At 37.8% G+C, this 20683-nt stretch overlaps 1 protein-coding gene across 2 annotated transcripts; it reads right to left on the reverse strand.

The window, feature by feature from the left end:
- Window positions 1-14017: 14017 nt before the first annotated feature.
- Window positions 14018-19214, reverse strand: LOC109172328. Of its 2 annotated transcripts, XM_019321514.1 has the most exons (6): window positions 19130-19214; window positions 18738-18971; window positions 15561-16400; window positions 15379-15466; window positions 14864-15280; window positions 14018-14785 (listed from the first exon to the last, which is right to left on the reverse strand). In XM_019321514.1, exons 5-6 carry the CDS (start codon window positions 14999-15001, stop codon window positions 14096-14098), a joined length of 828 nt encoding a protein of 275 aa, XP_019177059.1. In that variant the 5' UTR covers window positions 15002-15280; window positions 15379-15466; window positions 15561-16400; window positions 18738-18971; window positions 19130-19214; the 3' UTR covers window positions 14018-14095. The 2 variants fall into 2 exon arrangements, with proteins under 2 accessions (XP_019177059.1, XP_019177060.1); XM_019321515.1 differs by lacking the exons at window positions 18738-18971; window positions 19130-19214 and having other exon boundaries at window positions 15561-17179.
- Between the last annotated feature and the right edge of the window lie 1469 nt (window positions 19215-20683).

Consider the following 20683-nt stretch of genomic DNA (forward strand, 5'->3'; position numbering starts at 1 on the left):
TTTTTATACACTACGTTGTGAGAGATGTAAATGTGGGCATCATACAGTTCAAATGAAGTTCAATTAACGAACGGAGTGAAGATTGTTACATATTTTATTCATACAATACACAATCGAAGGTATTGTATGTTCTCATTAATAAGAGAGCAGTGACGAACAAATTACACGTTTGTCGTTGCACAAACGTGATTGATGGTAATGAATGTTTTAGGGTTTTCCATTACATTTCCAACCAGATTAAACACCAGACGTAGAGCCGATCAATTTTTGCAGAGTTTTATTGACGGTGAAGTATCTTATCAGTTCCACGATGAGGAGATTCGGTGTACGAGTTACAAATATTTAATTTTTTTACTATTGTTGTTTGGGGATATAGACTATTTTTCTAATCAATTGTTTGGTTTAAAAATGCAATTTGTAGAATAACCCGCACACTGAGACCCCATCACAATCCGTCTGGCCGCACGATAAGTTGGTTTATTGTGCAGCACGTCTCACCTTGGTCTTTTGCAATGCCATACTGCATGTTTGAACACCTTGTTCAGCACGTCAACCGTACTACACTACTATACCACGGACCGTCGGACCCGTGGGAGTTGCATGTTGAAGCTATGTCATGTTACGAAGACTGCGAAAAATTTCTAAATGCTCATGGAATTGAAGCGGAAGACCAAATAGTCATGCGACACGTTGGTAGTTTTCAATTTCAATTTTTTGTTATAAGAAATATGACTCAAGTTCAACTACAACATACCCTAGGCGATGGGGACAACCGTGACATAGCTGTTGGTAGTGGCTGTAAACACAAAAAAGTAAACTTTGTATATATATTCACAAAATTTTGTGTACAGCGTGTGTATAATTCAATGCAGGTACAAAATCTCTGTCTAGTCCTCTGATTCTTCACTGACGTTATCTATGGAAGTGCCTCCGGGATTCAATTAGCGTAGCCTCCGGGATTCAATTGGCATGTGCCTCCGGGATTCAAGTGGCGTAGCCTCCGGGATTTAAGTGGCGTAACTTCCAACAACGAGCGTCAAGAATTTAGAAATAATCAACCCTGCAAAGTTTCAAAACACATGCAATGGATTCAAGCTGCTTTAAGATCCTCAAACGCCTCCAAAAGACTTCAATATCTTCGAGACAATCAATTCTGCAAAGCTCCAAAGTACTTGCAATGGATTCAAATTGCCTGCAAAATCAACAAAAATGCCTTCAAATCTTCAAGCGTTCTTCAATGCCTTCAAGTTCTTCAAATGCTCTCAACTCCTTAAGTCTTCAAGTTCTTCAAGCTTTCAAGTGTGTTTTGGAATGAAAATGAGGGTCCTATTTATACTAGAAGCCTAACCAACATTCCTCAACAAACTCTCCCTTTAATTAATTAATTAATTAATTTATTATTCTAGAAAATGAACCTTGCCCAGAATCAAGTCTAGGTTCATTATCGTATAATCTAATTTAAATTCAAATTAAATTATAATTATTTAATTCAAATATAATAAAATTAATATTATATTTAAATTATAACTATAATTCAAATTCAAATATAAAATGGGCTTGGACCAATTAATTAACTAATTCAATAGCCCAAATCAAATTTAATTGGACTTATTAAATTAATTTAATTATTATGGCCCAATTAATTAAATTGGTCCAATAATCAATCTCAACGTTGGTCCAATAAAAACTTTGTCGTCCATTTATCGGGTTCAAATTTTCTGTGTCTACAAATTGCCCCCTCGAGACTTGTCGTGACATGCCGTCTGACGTGCTTGACGCGAGGCAGTCTCGAAAATTTAAAATTTGTATATGCCCTCAACCAACAGGTCAGAATAATATATCAAACTTTAATTAGCACATTTCCATAGAATGCATCCATGATACATGTTCAGGTCCATGATACATGTTCAGGTCCATTTGCTTGATAATTCCTTTGTTCAAAATTTCATTGGATTAAGCCATAGTCAAACTTTGATAAGATTAGGCATTAACTCCAAAACAAACATATGACTATGCGCAATTCCTCGCAGCTTCAAATTCAATCCTCATCGTTCAACCATAACAAAATCAAGAGTGTAGAATCCTAGTTCAACTCTAACACTTCTCATGGTACACTATAAATATCATCTCAATCATTCCCAAATTCCACAGCAATCAACGAAACAGAGACCAAGGAAGAACAACTATGCTTCTCAATAGGTAATTTCTCAACTCTGTATCATTCTTTTTCCTATATATATTTTTATTTGCAGGAACGGAAATACTTACGGCTGCATAAGGGAAGAAAAAAAAACAAGAGGGAACCTGGGAGCAAGCATAAATGTGAGAAGCAATTCTGGGAGCGTTGTTTTTTTTTTTTTTTTGCAGCTTCAAGGAATTTTGCCACCCTCATGGAACAACGAGCAACGTGAAATATGTCAAGCAAGTAGAACAACCACCGGAGCTGCTAGAGTTGTTCGCCGGGGACCGCCATGAATCGCCGCTCAACCACCCGCGCTGCTTTTTGTCGGAGTCTACTGGAATTATTTTCTCTTTTTTTTTTATAGTCACCGGAGATCACCAGGTTGTTGAGTTGCTGTCTTCGCCAAAGTTGCTAAAGGTCGCCAGAGTTTTATCATATGTTGAAGGTTAACCGGAACCAGCTGATGCTCCATTTCTCCGCCGAAAACCACCACTAGCCCCTCGTTGGAGACCGTTCCTCGCTGTAAACACTGCTTGCGGCGACTTATTGTTTTACTGTAGGGAAGCTCGCGTCGCTGGAAATTTTCGTAGAAGTCGCCGGAATTGTTGAAGGTAGCCGAACTGCTGCCCGCGGAAGATTGTCGTTGAACTGTTGTCGGGGACTATTTTCTTTGTCTTTGAGTTTCCGCAGGTGCTTTGTTTCTCTATCGTCGATGCCGCCAAAGGTAGGTTGGAGTTTGATGCTGCCTGTTGGGTCCTTACCGTTGACGCTACTGGACTTCCCGCCTGAGACCGCTGCTCCGCCTTGTGGATCGCGGACTGCCGCCGATCGCCGCTGCTGGGAGTTGATGCCGCTCGCCCTTCGTCGTACCACCATTGTTGCTGTGTAAACTGAAAATAGACGCTGCAACTTGGTGGGATTGTGGATGAAGACCCATTTAATGAGAGTGAGATTTAATAAAGGGTGAATTGACTTCGATGGTGACAGCACATAGCCTGCAACACCGCCACCTTTTGCTTTTCCCCTTCCCAATTTCAATTTCCTTTTACTTGTTTCTTTTGTTTTTCTTTGTTTTGCTTTTTCGTTTTTTACTTTTACTTTGTTTTCTGTTTTTTTTTTCTTTTGTTTTGGTTTTTTTTTTTTTTTTTTCGTTTTGTTGTTTTTTTTTTCCTTTTTCAACTTTCAATAATAATAAATAATAATAACATAATAATAATAGTGATAATAATTATTACCATTATTACTTTAATATGATAATAACAATTATTATCGCACTTCTTGTCACGATTTTTTCAAATTTGGTATAATTTTAACGCAAACGGTTTAATGGGACTAAAGAGCCTGATGATATATAACAATCATAGCAATTAATTCACCGCCCCTAGCAACTGGACCCCTGAGCACGAAAGAGAAGTTCAAAGAAATTCATGATCAACAATTGGAACTCTTTTTACCCATGCTCAACAATAACTCGATGCCACCAAGCTGTCGTTCCATTAGCTCGTTTTTTCCATTATAGCTTCGAATTTGTATTGTTGCTTCGCTTTAGCTCGTTGCTTTATTGGATTGTTAAAGCACACTTCTCTTGCATTTTAATATCCCTGAACATTAAAAGGAACCATGAAAACTACCCATATACCTTCTCCTTGGAAGATTTAAATGATATATGAACACCGAAAATTCTGGACAGATTCGTGACTTCATTTCCTCTCGAATTTTGACCCTTCAAAAGTCATATTCAAGCTTGGATGTATTCATGAAAGTTGTAGCTCTGTAAGTTAGCTTTCCAACGATACCCAGATCACCTCAATCGGACTATTATAGACCGAGATATGACCAAAATCCCAAACAATGACCAATTGCTGCGGGAATGTATGCTTTGACAATTATTTTCCATTTCGAGACTTGCAATGCTTCCTAGACTAGACTTGTTCTCCTCATTTCCATGTCAATAATTAACGTGTGCTTGAATAGAATCACTATCTTGGACGAAAATATAAAATTTTTATTTTTGTTATGACTGAACTTAGACAATAAAATTTCTAGCTGCCTACGTACTCCTGAAAAGGAGATCAAGTCAAACGTAGTTCAATTTTTTTTTAAAAAAAGTAAAGCCGTTCACAGTTTAAGCTCATGCGAGCCAGGAGCGTCTATGACTTGGGCCCACCCATAGACAAGCGAAATGCATTATGCATTAACAGTTTAACCACGTGCTGCATTTTTGGTGGATCATCAAGTAGTCTCGTTTACTTAATAGGGCCAACTTGTGCATCATTTTCATCAACCAAGTTGTACATGCCCCCTGCAACCGGGATCTCGTCATGTCAATTAATGTGGAATGAAGGACGCCACCTCATCTTGGGTTGGTGTCACTCCATAACCTGAATCAAGGTTTTCTTCTTTTCCTTCACGGGTGTATATAATGGTCTTTGGCTGGACCTTCAAGACTTCGCTGCATGAAACATGGACATCAACTTCTCGTCTCATGCGAGAGGGAACTATACTTCTAAGCCTTTTTGAAGACTCTATTTCAATAGAAGTGCTGGTGTGTTCTTTTAAAACTCGAGAAGCTCCGAGCCTGTCATGTACGGACTTCCTCTTAGCAGGTTTTGGATTTGACCCAAGCCTATGAAAGGCTGACCGTCGTGGTTCTACCTCGCCAATCCTATCAAAGACTGATTGCCTCTTGTGTTGTTCCTCCTCATCGATAGACGTGATGCAATTACTTGCGGCTCTATTTATGAAGATCCGCACCGGTTTAGGGAGCTCATAGCCTAATCCTTTACGTTCATGCGGTCCCTGCTAATTTGACCTGCCTTTACCGCCGGCTTCTGGGATAAGCTTCCCCAACTTCTGCGGCTCCTTGGGATTGTAGCCAGCTTTAGCTAGAAGTTTATAAGCATTGGGGTCGAAGCCATTAGTGCGCTTAACAGGCAACATTTCATCTATTCCATCCCGAGCATCGTTATCTTTGGTTTCCTCTCCAAGCGGTTTGGCTGGGGGAGCTTTCAATGGTTTAATTCTTGTAAGCGGGAAAACAAGTTCCTTATGGCAATGAGGTTGGTCTACGACTTGTTTGCCTTTCCACTTTGGATTGGGAGGTGTGTCAACATTGATTTTGTCAATCTCTTCAACAATAACTTGTTTCTTCAAGTAAAATTTTGCGTCTGCAAAGTACGACTCTGCTTCGGTGAACGGACTTTCATCAGCGACCACCTTTTCTATCACACCGCCTTTTTCAAACATGAGGCGGTGGTGCCATGATGAGGGGACTACTCCGTTCTCATGTATCCAAGGTCGGCCTAGCAACAAATTGTAAGACGTCCTTGCATCTATCACATAACATAGTGTATTTGAGTTCAATGTTCCGACCCTGAGATCGAGTCTGATGGTACCTAGTGCCCTTTGCCCACCTTGATTAAAACCTTGAATCATCAGGCGGCTTTGAGAGAGCTCGTCGGTAGAGATGCCAAGTTCTTTCATAGCTCGGAGTGACAGAATGTTAACAGCCGATCCTTGATCAATCAAAATCCTTTTGATTCCTCGCTCGCGTGCATAACCGTCTACGAACAGCGGGCGATTGTGTGGTGCACCACCAAGCAATAGATCTTCATCTTTGAAAATTATCTCCGCGGTGTAAGACGCGGCTTTGCGAGTTTGGACCTCGCTGCTTCCTTCAATCAAGGGGAATGAAGATTCTCCCACTTCAACATGTTCTTCATTGGTATTCAAGCAAGTTCCAAGAATGTCTGTTCTACTCAGGCGAAACCCCTTTGGCATGTATTGAGCTAGGATAACTGGTGCCCGTGGCTTGTTGGGAAGTCCTTTCTTCTTCGAGTCATGGACAGGGTCCCTTGCCGACTTCTTCTCAACCCATTGCTTTGTCATTTTCTTCAATGGTCTAATGTGACTAGCAGGATCAAGTTGTGATGGTTTTAAATACTGGACGCCAGCATGCTTTACTTTAAATGGAAGTGTGCATTTATGTTGCTTGCCCCCATTATTCTCCTCATCTTCTATAAGTAATGGAGCAAACCTCCCACATGAAATTTGATTTATGCTTGCGCTAGCATCCGCAAGCTCTATCTTTCCATCACGAGCAAGCCCCGTCACTTTATCCTTAAAGACGAAGCATTTTTCAATCGGGTGTCCGAGGAGACGATGATACTTGCAATAGTTGAGGTCATCTACCCTAGAAGCTTCTTCGGGCGCTTCATCTCAGGCAACTCAATTAATTTGAGTTTCAGCAACTCGTCAAACATAGGAGAAATATCAGAATCCAAGAATGGATATTGTTTCTCCTGCCATTCTTCAACAATTGTTTTTCCAGCTCCCCTTGATGGGCCAATGAATGATCTTTGCTTGGGCTTCTCAACCACTTTGGTGAAAACCCGCATTGGTCCTGTCATCACGTTCATCGTCTCTTTTTTCTCTTGCTTTGGAAAGAACTTACTCCATTTGTTGATATCTTGGTTTGCAGGTGCCTTTGATGAGCCGGGCATACTTGACATACTTAGTCCCCCATTAGCTTCAATACTCAATTCCATGTCATGAGCACGACTGGATAGTTCTTCAAATGTTCTAGGCTTGATTCCCTGCAAGATATAAGAGAGCTCGAAGTGCATCCCTTGGATGCACATTTCAATTGCGGAGCTTTGGGATATCCTCTCTTTACAGTTGAGGCACAACTCCCTCCATCTCTCGATGAAAGCGCCTGCACGTTCACCCTTCCATTGGTGGGTAGTGGTGAGTTCCAAGAAGCTGACAGTCCTCCTTGTGCTGTAGAAGCGGGTCAAGAACTCGCGCTCCATATCATTCCAGCTATCAATGCAACCATGCTCCAAGTCGGTGTACCAATCAAAGGCAGTGCCCTTCAGAGAGCGGACGAACTGCTTGACGAGGAGATCTCCGTATGTTCCAGCATCATTACAGGTTTCAATGAAGTGGGCGATGTGCTGCCTTGGGTTGCCTTTTCCATCAAACTGCTGGAACTTGGGAGGTTGATAACCCAGCGGCATCTTCATTTCTTCAATCCTCTGAGTATATGGCTTAGTGTAAGTGTACGAAGATTTTGCTCCCTCGAGCTTCCCTTTAATCGCTTCCATGATGTAGTCGTTCAACTGCTCAACAGGTATCATGCCCTCAGAAATTGGAATACTCTTCTCAGCGGGTGGTGGACGAGAGATTGTCTCTTCCATTCCTGGCCTACTTTCATGACGCGGTGACTCGACATCAATATCATCCTCTTGGGTTTGAGGCTGCTTCTCGGAAGCTCGACTTGTTTCGCCGTTTCTTCCGCTTTCAACTTTTTCGCTGAGCTCATTGATTCTCCTTTCTTGGTTATGCATGAACGTAGTTATCCCCTCAAGAGCTTTGGTGATATTTGCTAGTTGTTCCTCCACCGAAGATGCGTTCGTCGTCATAACGGGCATGACTGTGTAGCTGTGAGTCAATTCCGACGATGTTTTCTGCAGAGATGATTGAGATGTAGGAGACGAGCTACCACTGCTAGGGGTTCCTTTTGGGGGAGTCATACTCCCGCTGCAGGGAGTTCCTTTTGGGGTAGTAGGGCCCACATGACTCTTGTCGCCAACAGTTTCCCTCGTCGAAGATGAACCCTTGTCATATGCGGCTTTCCATGACTTGGTGGAGTTGCTTTCAATCCTTCGGACGATGTTACGAACCATGTTCTGGGTCTCGTTCAGTTGCACCCCTAGGTTCCTCACTCGGCTCCGAGTCATTGCTCCTTCCATATTTTGGCTATCACCGGAACCGGCCACGGATGATGCCTTGGAGCGGGTAGCTTGAGCATAGGTCATCTTGGAGGAGGTATTTCTTGATGCCATTTGGATTCCTTCCTTGTAGAGCTCGTGAATCAATAGTGAAGAGATGAGAGGCAGAGTAGTCCCACTGGGTGTGCCAAAATCTGTAAACACAAAAAAGTAAACTTTGTATATATATTCACAAAATTTTGTGTACAGCGTGTGTATAATTCAATGCAGGTACAAAATCTCTGTCTAGTCCTCTAATTCTTCACTAACGTTATCTATGGAAGTGCCTCCGGGATTCAATTAGCGTAGCCTCCGGGATTCAATTGGCGTGTGCCTCCGGGATTCAAGTGGCGTAGCCTCCGGGATTTAAGTGGCGTAACTTCCAACAACGAGCGTCAAGAATTTAGAAATAATCAACCCTGCAAAGTTTCAAAACACATGCAATGGATTCAAGCTGCTTTAAGATCCTCAAACGCCTTCAAAAGACTTCAATATCTTCGAGACAATCAATTCTGCAAAGCTCCAAAGTACTTGCAATGGATTCAAATTGCCTGCAAAATCAACAAAAATGCCTTCAAATCTTCAAGCGTTCTTCAATGCCTTCAAGTTCTTCAAATGCTCTCAACTCCTTAAGTCTTCAAGTTCTTCAAGCTTTCAAGTGTGTTTTGGAATGAAAATGAGGGCCCTATTTATACTAGAAGCCTAACCAACATTCCTCAACAAACTCTCCCTTTAATTAATTAATTAATTAATTTATTATTCTAGAAAATGAACCTTGCCCAAAATCAAGTCTAGGTTCATTATCGTATAATTTAATTCAAATTCAAATTAAATTATAATTATTTAATTCAAATATAATAAAATTAATATTATATTTAAATTATAACTATAATTCAAATTCAAATATAAAATGGGCTTGGACCAATTAATTAACTAATTCAATAGCCCAAATCAAATTTAATTGGACTTATTAAATTAATTTAATTATTATGGCCCAATTAATTAAATTGGTCCAATAATCAATCTCAACGTTGGTCCAATAAAAACTTTGTCGTCCATTTATCGGGTTCAAATTTTCTGTGTCTACAGTGGCGATGGAATTATTGCTATACCAACGAGGTCGAGCATCCATCCAAGTGTTTCGATTGAATAACTTATAGGATGCCGGACATTAATGATTAATATCTTTGAGTTTTCTCGTCAACAGTCAGTACTAATCGACTTCATTGCTGCGACAGTGACTCACAATGACTTCGTTGATGTGGTACATGGCACTACCACAATCAGATTTCACAACGGTTACTACCGACGTGCGTATATGGAATTAGCGGAGAACATTAGCATCATGGAAGAAGCTAACACTTTGTTGTTTTTGAATTTTGATCTAGGAAGTATAAACTTAATTGTATTCTCTCATTGTGGTCCAGAAGTCCTTTATAATCATTTGTGGGACTTTCATATTTACGATTACGCGCGTTTAAATGAAGAATCGTTTAATGGTTATTTCTAAAAAAAAATAACAAGTTTATTCGAACTATAGTTATCCGATTTATAATTTTTGTTATGGAAAATTGGACCAACTTTAATTGATAATAGTGAAGAAAATTTATAATGCATAAATCAGACTCTATTTATCCGAATTACATTATAATGCATAAATCGGACTCTATTTACCCGAATTACATTATAATAATAAATCGGTCTCTATTTATCCGAATTACACAATATTGCCGAATTGATAATAATATTCGGCCTAGCCTCTATCGAAGATTGAATTTAATTTTTTGTTTCGTTTGCAATTTGTTTTTTTTTTTTTATACATGTCATGTAGGAAGTATTATATAATCTATTAGAAACACTTGGCCCTGCTTGCTATATATATCTAACGCCACACCAAGACAACATCTACTTATTTCATCATCAGCTCAACACAAATTCTAGCTCCCCTTCTTTTTACTCTGTGAGAAAAAATGGATCTATTTGATGATTTTGAGATACCCCTGGAATCACTCCTCTCTTTTGTCATCGACTGTTGTATCAAGCAATATCCATCCATGGAAGAAAATTTCTGTATGCACGTGTAGACCGAAGACACTGTGATACTTTTTTATGTTATCTCACTTGTACTTGGGATTGATATCTACTAACGTTAGGTTTACCCGTGCCCGAATCAATGATTTTTGCAAATCAAGAAGATGCAGAACGATATGCTCTGGTCATATTTGAAAGTCTGCGACAAATATGTTTCTCTTCACGTAAGTTTTATCGCATTTTGTTAATTAATAATGCCGATAGAAACCCACACTTAGGGCTCGTTTGGTTCGCAGAAAATATTTTAAGGGAAGTGGAATTGGAATTCCATGGAAAAACAATTACTATGAAGATGAATTTCATTGTTTGGTTGGTGGAAAAAGAATTACTGGGAATACTAATTCTATTGTTTGGTTAGATTTAGAATTGTAAGGAATAATGAGTATAAAGACCTATATGCCCATACAAATTTAAAAAAGTAATATAATTTAAAAAGAAAGCAAGGGTAAAATAGGCAATCTATTCACTTTTTCTTTCCATCTTCCATGGAAAACAAAATCCTTGGTCCAACCAAGGATTTTGTTTTCCTCAAATTTGAGGAATTCATTTTCCAATCCATGAACCAAACACTAGAAAACAACATTTTCCCTCACTTTAAGGAAAATGTTTTCCTTTGGAAAACATTTTCCATGAACCAAACATCCCCTTAGGTCCATTTATGTTTGTTCATTTTTGTACTTAGCTTGCAACGATGTAATGCATATGTCTGATGTGAGAGAATACGCTACGACTTGGTTCACTATTCAAGTTATGGAAGACGTACACATGGTAATTCGTTATAAATCTACTGTCATTTTAAAACTACATTGTAACACTTCTTTCATTCTGACATGTTGTATCAACGTCTATAATAGAGAATTCCAAATTATATGCATCGCCATTTAATGCAACATCTAATGACAAAAGCAATATTTTGGCATCATAGCGCATGGATAGAAGTTTATGTCGAAGATATACAATTTACAGTAATTCCAAGATTGAAAATGATTTATACCCTGGAGACATTGTCCTATTTCGACATACGGGTTTCTTCATTTTCGAATGTTACTTATTTAGCGTCGACTTTTACAGTCCAAAGAGAGAATTTAATCAATTTGATGGAAGGAGAAATACTCGGCGGTTTGATCGCGGTAACATTACATTATTGGTGCATATGTGGTGCATGAAATATTTGACTTTTACTTACATACTAATTCATTTATATATTATAGCGTCCTTCAGTGTGCCAGCAAGGTCTGCAATATGACCAACATATGAATTTGATCAATTAGAGGGATGTAGATCTTTATATCACAATTTTGATATACTTTTTGCGGTAAGGAAAATTTCTGCTTTCAAATTATGTTTAAATATATGCTGGTACTTATGAATCTTGTCTTTCTTAAATATAGCGTGACCAATTGAGTGAATTTCTCCGCGACTCCATCGAAGTGGATGCGCCTCTAATATTCATTGTTGGAGACAAGAAACTAGAACTCTACTTCGACTACACATTAATATTCTATGACGAACAATGGGAGCAAATATATGATCACTTTCAGTTAGATGGATGTGACCGTGTTGTATTCTTCAATGTCGAGCAACACGTTATACTCATGCTACCAATTGCTATCTCCTGTAACGTCAAGAAGATTTATCCGTGGTCAGTCAGTTACCAAATCCGAAATAATGTATACAGCGAAATCCACCAATTAACGACCTCAATTAGATGACTTTACGTTAATCAATCATTCCCGCAATGTGAAATGCTTTTAATCTTTGTTCTTTCATTTCCATGCTCAATGTACTTTAAGTTCATTAATATTAATGCATTATTCCCCCGTTCAATGAATGTACACCTTGCGACAAAAAATATAACAATTTGTAAAGCATTGACCAAGGCATAGTTAATGAATCACAGTAGAGCAAATTACACTTTTGGTCCTGTGACTATTAGGGGTGTGTTAATTTGAGTACGTGACTTTTAAAACTAATAATTTAGTCCTTTAACTATCATTTTTTTAGCAGATTTGGTCCTCCAAGCCAAATTGCCGGTGGAATTTGGCCGGAAAGACGTTCGAATTTTTAAATCAAACGCTATTTTTTTTACAATTAAAAAGACCGAATTACCCCCACTAATATTTGATTTAAAAATTCGAATGTCTTTCCGGCCAAATTCCACCAGCAATTTGGCCAGGAGGACCAAATCTGCTAAAAAAATGATAGTTAAAGGATTAAATTGTTAGTTTTAAAAGTCACGTACACAAATTAACACACCCCTAATAGTCACAGGACCAAAAGTGTAATTTGCTCAATCACAGTATTATTATAAGTGTTGTTGTTTTGGAGGAAACATGTCACATTATTAATTAAATATTTAATAAAAACAATTTTTATCTTAAAAACATTTTAATTTATTAATTCAACAATTGGGGTAAGACTATGATGTAAAGTCAGAACTCTGAAGTTGGAATTCAAATGTAATTCATTTGTTAGCATTTTATTTTTCGATGCATGGGTTATACCTCAACCATTCAGTCTTTTGCCATATAAAAGTGATACTTATACTGTCAAAATAATATATTTCACTGATTAACCAATAAAATAAAAGTAAGAAAAAAACATGGGGATTTAGTGGTGCCAATAAAATAAAAGTAAGAAAAAAACATGGGGATTTAGTGGTGCTTACATGGCATAGTTACATTTCTGTTCTTAGTTCTCCATCAAACAAAGGAATAAAAACAAATTCATGGGAAATTCCATCAAACAAAGGAATAAAAACAAAAACATGCTTTGCAGATGCTCTATCTCTCTCGCCTTTCACTCATACAAAGTGACAACTTCATCCGTGCTTACAAATTAAAGAAATAAAAACAAATTCATTAGCCACAACAACTTCATCATAAAAACAAATTCATTAGTCACACCAACTTATAAAACCATAGAGAATTCTATGCTTATTTGTTTACCTGTGGTGTCGAGTTCCGGTTCTACACACCGTCGGTCGCGTTAGTCTTGTAGACCGTCGTGGACGTGGCTGCTCCTCTTCGACATGCACAATCGAGTGGACGGAAAAATGTTTTCACTACCTAAATGCGACCATGTTGGGTTTTCCAATTGTAAATCAGTAATTGGGTGCTCCATGAGATAGGCGTGAAGGTCGAGATGTTCATATTGATTGTGGGGTAGAGCATGCAAAACACCCCTCGGCGTGTTCAGATGATGCTCAACCTGTACCCAACGCCCTATACAGATATCCCAGAACAGCCGAACCCAGCAATATCCTATCAATATAAAATTGTAATTATATTAACATTTAAAATATAAACAATAAAATTGTAATTATATTAAATTTAAAATATAAATAATGAAAACTAACTTAATAAAATGCATATTGATATCTCATTCAAAATAGGTTTCAAAAAAATATCTCATTCAAAATACTAAATGCCTAGGCCATTGTGCGTGATAGACCACCAAACACTTCATCCGGTCAGAGGTCAGAGGCGCATAGACACTAGGAACTAGGAAGATGGTAAAGGGTGATTTTGCCCGTGAGGAAGGTTATAAATATGGGATCCCTGACAAGGAAATGCCTTGCATGAGTTACGAAAGAGGGAAACTATCTTTCCATAGGCGAGATTGGACTTTTCATATCTCGCCTAAAGAAAAGATGATATAACATTTCTATTTCTCAAATACGGTGCACCACCGTATTTACCTATAAACGTCGTATTTACTTATAAACCATCGTATTTACTTATAAAGCAGCGTATTTATAGTTGTAAATAAACATATTTACTTTTGAATGATCGTATTACAATTTTGTTAGATAAATAAATCCAAAATAAACGCTAAATAAATTAAGGTGTCCGAGTATTTTGGTGATTTTATGTTAATTAGTAAAAGGACGAATAAATAATTGATGCAAACTCCTAAAATAATTTAGCTATTGTGAATGATGTTGTTATACTAAAAAATATTGCAGTAGAGAAATTATTTATCAATATCTAAACATGAGTAAAAAGTAACAGAAAATAATAATTGAATATTCAAGCTATAAAATTTACAGTCATTGATGCGGGGGATGCATATAAGATATAAAATCTTCGTCGTCGTCTGTTGGCTGCGTATCTTGCATTGGTCGTCCCATGTTCAAACCACCCTGAGCAGATGATTCCCCAACTTCACCAAACTGACTTGGGTGGTATGCAGATGTGTTATAGCCGTATGGTGGGTGATATGAGGCTTGGGGGTAACTAGAAGAGGCTTGGGTGGGGTCAAAAATTTGGCCAAACGATCCCTGCGTCTGGTGAGGGAATTGAGCGGTTTGATCAAATGAAGTGTATCCTCCCGTTTGAAATGCCCCGCTACCGTCGTACAATTGTCCCGGGACAATTGTAAGTGCAAGTGCATCCACATCGCCCCCTACAACATTGTCCGCCGCAGCCGGATGTTGCATTCCAGGTGCCGAAGCATCCATGCCCTCATCTACCCTAACACCCCTACGCCTCCCGCCCTGTTGCGGTTGACCACGCAAATGGTCTCGCTCACGTCGTCGATCTCGACGAACAGGACCAACATGTGCGTCCACTGGCTCAACATTGTACATTTCATTTGGGAAGTCCAGTAGAAAACCGTACCCGGCTTGTTCAACATGCGCAGGCAAGGCCACACGGTATTTCCGCCACCAGTCCGATTGACGCTGCGGATCATCTCCAGCCTCTTCCATACCTAAGTTCATTTGGCTCAGAAAATGCATCTACATGAAATATAAGGATTATTAATGTTTAGTTATAATAAATTAAGTAATATAATAAAATTAAGTAACAAATTTTACCGTGTCATTTAATGACGCCGCAGTTTGGATGTAACCCTGATCTTGGCGGTGTTCTGGGTTACCAATGATGCGACGACCATGCGCGTGGAACCATAACCTGTATTCGCGCGTTGCATTTGGGTTGTCCATCACGAACATTGCGAATACATATTCGTGGCGATGGTTCCACCTATCGATATATGGCGCGATAATTTGCGCTGCATTATTTGTCCGACCGTCAATAGCGTGCTGCTGATTGTATTGCACGGGGGCCGGGATATTTTGTTGAGCACCAAACTGCCTGCAAAAGCGTGAGGGAAAATATTCTTCAACTACATAACCGAAAATCAACGGAACTTCTGCAGTCCATATATCCTCCCCAGCTCTGCAATAATCGGGCAAGCGGTGCAAAAGAAGACGGTAGGGTTGGAAGACAAACTGCACAAAAGAATAGTACTTATTTTAGTCAAGTCCTTATCACTGTACATTATTGTACATATAAAAATGAAAAGTTCTCAAATAATAAAATAACTTACACTATCAGTTTAGACGCGATCTAATTGGTCGCGATATGCAAGAACCACGTGGTTCGGTACAGTTTCCCAATCATGTGGTCCTCCCCACCTAAAATTGCATTTGGAAGAGGAATTAAATAAGGACAAGAATAATATACTGTGCTCAAACAAAGTTTAGGCAAGGAATTAATATTTATACTAACCGTGATGCAAGTGACAAGCCTTGTCCGCCATGTGCAGGTAAAAAACCCTCAGGTCGTACCATTGGCAGCCTCTCCCACGCCCAAATTTTCAAAAGGAGTAGACACCCGCACACATGAGATTTGGCGTGCTCAGAAGCACTGCACAGAGCTCTATACAGAAAGGCCAAAACAACTGATCCCCAGCTGTACTGACCACAGTCCTCAAAATCTTCCAGAAACGGCAACAAGTTAAGATTTAACAAGCTGTTTGACGTGTCTGGAAAAAGAAACCCCCCTAGCACACGTATTAAATACGCGCGCGCTGCAAACGCGACATCATCATCTGTGCTCGCGTCTGTCAACTCGGGAATTTCCGGAATCAGCGTCATACTATTTTTTGGCCTCGAAAAGCTGTAGGGTTAGGAGAGAAACGCAACAATTGGTCACACATAAACTGCCATTGTTGTTTAGTCCGTTGTTGTCCTCCCGTAACAGCTAGACCATCCACCTTTAATCCAAATAACACTTCAACATCTTGAAGTGTTATACCAACCTCACCGAATGGTAGGTGAAAGGCGTGGACCTCCGGACGCCAACGCTCAACTAGTGTCAAGATCAACGAATGATCTAACCTAACGTGGTCAATGAGCGACACACCATAAAAACCGCTAAGGCGCAAGTTCTCGATCATTCTGTGATGTCGCGGTTCAGCCAAATTCCCTTCATAGCGACAACACTTAATATGTGAATTGTTTGCCACATTGGCATCTGTCCAAATTGATCGTGAACGATGACTGTGTTGCATTGTCAGCACAGAAGTGTCAATTGGACCGGGATTGACCATTCTCTGAGCCATAGTTGCTAAGATAAAATAAATTAATATTACGACATAATTCATCAATGAACATATGCAATTCTGTACTCGCTCACTGGTTCGGGAAAAAATAATCAAATGTAATTGATATAAATCAAATCCTGAAAAAATATCTATTTTCGCCTAACTTTCAGGCGAGAAAGTTAAAACAAAATTTGTTTTTTCGCCTAAGGTTTATGGCATAGGCGTTATTCGAATAATGTCAGTATAAATCACGCCTATGGCTTAGGCTTTGTTCGAATAATGTCAGTATAAATCACGCCTATGGCAAAGGCTTTATTCGAATAATGTCATATTTATACCCACTCCGTCCATTGTTTAAAACCACACCGACTCATTCTTCAATTTGCTCCCCCTCCAGCACAAACCATTTTGTCTCAAACTCGTAATCCATTGCCAAACACTTGCCCAATTTTCAAGTTTCTCTCCAACGATCATGGATATTTTTGTAGAATTTTCAAAGGTTTCATGCGTCAACCAACAACGTTATAATATGAAACGTTATTTCGCAACTACAATCAATGGGGGGAAATTATTATATGCAATTATACAGCATACAACAGAAAATCAATATATATGTTTTGCACCTCCTTCATGGGTCAAATATATGAAAATGCTAGGAATAAATGTGTCTGAACCAATTGCATTTCATAATTTTCAAGATGCAAAGCGTTTTACCTATGACGTCCTACAACATGAATTACGAACACTAATACTTCCCTCACGTAAGTCATTTCATATTTCAAATTTATAATGTGTAGTTATAACTATTTTTTTCTTTGCTTTCGTGTAGCTTGCAATGATCAAAAACATTTTCCGGATATTGCGAGATCTACTATTATGTGATTTTTTATTACAATTAGGTCGCGTGTCACCATGGTAAATTAATCTAATTAATTTTATTTTGTACTTTTTTCCTTTTCAATTCTATTCTAAATTATTTTTTTAAATGCGCCCTAATTTTGTTTGTTTGTTTTTTTTTTTTATTAATTACATTAGAAAATCCCAAATTGCATGTATCGACATCTAATGCAGCACTTCACAACGACTGCGATCTTGAAATATGGTTCATCGTTCGGAATCGAAGTGTCTGTTGAAAACATGCACTTCACTACGGGAATTTATGATTTCATTACTGCAAATTCGTTACGAATAGGGGAGAGGGTGCTATTTAGACATATTAGTTTCTTCACTTTTGAAACCTTTTGTTATACTTTTGAGACATATTGGTCCCCTATTATTTTGAGACATATTGGTTTATTTAGACATATTGGTCCACAAAATAATATCTCTTTTTTTTTTTTTTTATACCTTAGACCGAATATGTGTAAAGGCGAAATCTGCATTGTCCCCAGCATATTCAATTCAGGTAGAACGACACCGTTCTTTGTATACGAATTTCTCCCAACCTGGAGCAGTAAGAAATAATCTACTATGATAACATTCTAATTCATTTCTAACTACTATTTACTAATTCTTTTATTTGTTTCGTCACTATAGAAAACTCGATTGTCTGCATTCCTCAGAGATACCGACGAGTTCGTAAACGCTCCGCTTCAAATAGTTTGTGGATCACGAAAGCTAGACCTATATTTTGACATATCTTTAACTTTTTTCACAGAACAGTGGGAAGAAAGAACAACACATTTTAATATTAATACAACGGAGGACGATGTCGTTTTATTCAGCTTGGAGGACAACGTTGTACTCCTGTTGGTGATTGGTTCATGTCATGTTGAAAATATTTATCCATGGTCGGTTAAATATTTCATTAATGACAATGTGTATAGTGAACTTTACACTTTAGACGTATAATAATAATAGTGTTACCCGTTTCGATGATTTTATTACATTGTACCTATGTTTCACTTTTACTAATCATTCATTTTTGTATTATTATTTACTCATAAATATTATACTTTAATTCACAACCGTATTATATTAACTTTATACGGTATATAACAACGTTATTATTTAGTTGTTTTTAGTAATACGGTAATCTGAATGTCGCCAAAGATAAATATCGCCTATCAAGGCACTTTCCCTGAGTATCCCACTTTAGGGATTTCCCTATTTCGAATCCCACATTAATTTTTTTCACCGATCCGTTAATGATTCGTAAAAAAGAGCTGGAAAAGGGTTGGGAATCTCTGAAAATCTGTAGCAAAATTTCTTTGGAGGGGAGTAAAATAGATATGGCAGTGGTTAAAGGGATTGTGCAAAACTAAACGAATAACTAGAAAATGGGTTATGGGTATTATAAGCTTTAAAAAGTTTATTCTCTAAATAAATTATAAATAAAGGGTTTAAGGGAAAAAAAATACCTGTGTTACGCTTTTCCTAAGCCACATATCCCCATTGACAATATTAGAACCCAGAACCCACAATGAGAAAGTCAAAGCAGCAGGCGAATTAATGGTCCTCCCATCCGAATCTTCAAAAAGAAAATAGAAATCAACACAATCCATGGAAAATGTGTGGTGTTGCGGTGTTAGATCAAGCCCAGCATCTCCCATTAACAAGGCAGCGCTGAAACGAGTACTGGGAATTGAATAGCTCTGCAAGCATCAAACAGAAATTTCATCACAGGTGTAGCATTTGGGGGTGTTAAAACTGGACACTTGATTGACTCTTGAGGGAATGATAAGCAACTAAATATACTATACGTATATCAGAGATCTATTGTGTTTCTGCAACAATTAGTGAAAGATTTTACCTGAGCAGCAATGGCGAAGCGTCGAAGTAGAGTAAGGGGAGGCGGAGGGCGGAGGCAAAGCAAGCTCCAGCCTGCACGCAGTAACCCTAAAATAATTGTTGACAATGCTACACACACGTGTTTGTGTATATAAATAAATAAATAAATAAATAAATAAATAACTAAATAATTGTGGACAATACCAAGTGGCTTGTAGTCCACTAGTATCCGATTGGCTCCTTATGTGGGATGTCTTAGGTTCGAGCCTTGGTGAAGGCGTAGATAATGTATGTGGGTGTCCCCTTCCTTTGTAAAAAAAAAAATAATTGTGGACAATGCTACAAAAATAATTAAACAAGATGATATGTATAATAAAACAATATAAAATATATATTTCATAATAATAATAATTAAATGGCAAAAGTAGTATATAGGGAAAATGTCATTTTTTCCTCCTGAATTATATGTTTATAGCACATTTTTTCTCTGAATTATTCATGTAAGCACATTAGCTCCTCAATTATTCTAGTGGTGATTTTTCTCCTAATATATTAAATTGACATGTCTACCCTTAGAGCAAACATTTTATTTATTTTTCTTCTCCAATAAATTATTGCTTATACGTAGAGATTACCACAGTTCGGTTCAAACTGAACTGGACACTATACGCACATATACATGTACTGCATCGTTACGCATATAATGAATCATATTGTAAATTAGATTACGGAAAACGTTAACGTATCTAAATGTAATTTTCTTTGATAAACAATATGTATTGTGAAAGCGAAAAATTTCTTATATTTATAAAAGGCGTTTAACCTGACACAAAAAATGATAAATATGTAATTGAATAAAATTTGATAAATTCTCAGTTATTTGAGAAAAATAATCCACCTCCCCTATGTGAGATTTACTTTTCTTGATATCATCGAATGTGATTACATGGGCCCGAACTTTCCTATATTAAAAGATTGCACCAAACATGGGAATAATCTTCCCACTTTTTAAATTCTCAAAAAAGTTTAAACTTTCTTGACTACCAAATACCCTCTAATAATTGGTAAAAGACCACAATAAGGTAAATCAATCTAAATTGTTTATAGCTGACCGGCTCAAATTAAGAAGGTCAATAAACTGTTTTTATTAAGAGTTAAATTTGTAACTTTATATTTTCTAAGTCAATAATTTAACTAACTTGGTTGGAGTTATTTTTTTAACATCATATCGTTTATTCGTTTATAAGATCGATGGTCAAACAAGTTGATGTGGTCTGAATGCAATGAAAATCCATAGAGCATCCACCTCACTTAAGCAAGTATTTTAATCATTTAATTTGTCCACTAGTTTGCCCATTTTTACAAGTATTTTAGTTTTTATCAAGACTAGTATTTTCACCCGTGCAATGTACAGAATGGAATTGTTGTAATATATTAATAATATTTAAATTGATATATAATTATTTAAGAGTTAATTTCACCAGAGATCGCTTATTTTTCCTGACAATTTCAAACCGGAGGAAGGGTGGTTGAAATTAAATGTCGATGGGTGTTGCAAGGGAGTGGGCGCGAGAGC

This window comes from Ipomoea nil, unplaced genomic scaffold, assembly GCF_001879475.1.
Source record: "Ipomoea nil cultivar Tokyo-kokei standard unplaced genomic scaffold, Asagao_1.1 scaffold0415, whole genome shotgun sequence".
In the NCBI taxonomy this organism is placed as follows: domain Eukaryota; kingdom Viridiplantae; phylum Streptophyta; class Magnoliopsida; order Solanales; family Convolvulaceae; genus Ipomoea; species Ipomoea nil.

Coding starts and splice junctions, on each gene's coding strand:
- LOC109172328 (XM_019321514.1), bottom strand. CDS start 15,001: ATGTTCGTGATGGACAACCCAAATGCAACGCGCGAATACAGGTTATGG. Junction 14,786..14,863: donor CGGCGTCATTAAATGACACG/GTAAAATTTGTT, acceptor TATTTCATGTAG/ATGCATTTTCTGAGCCAAAT.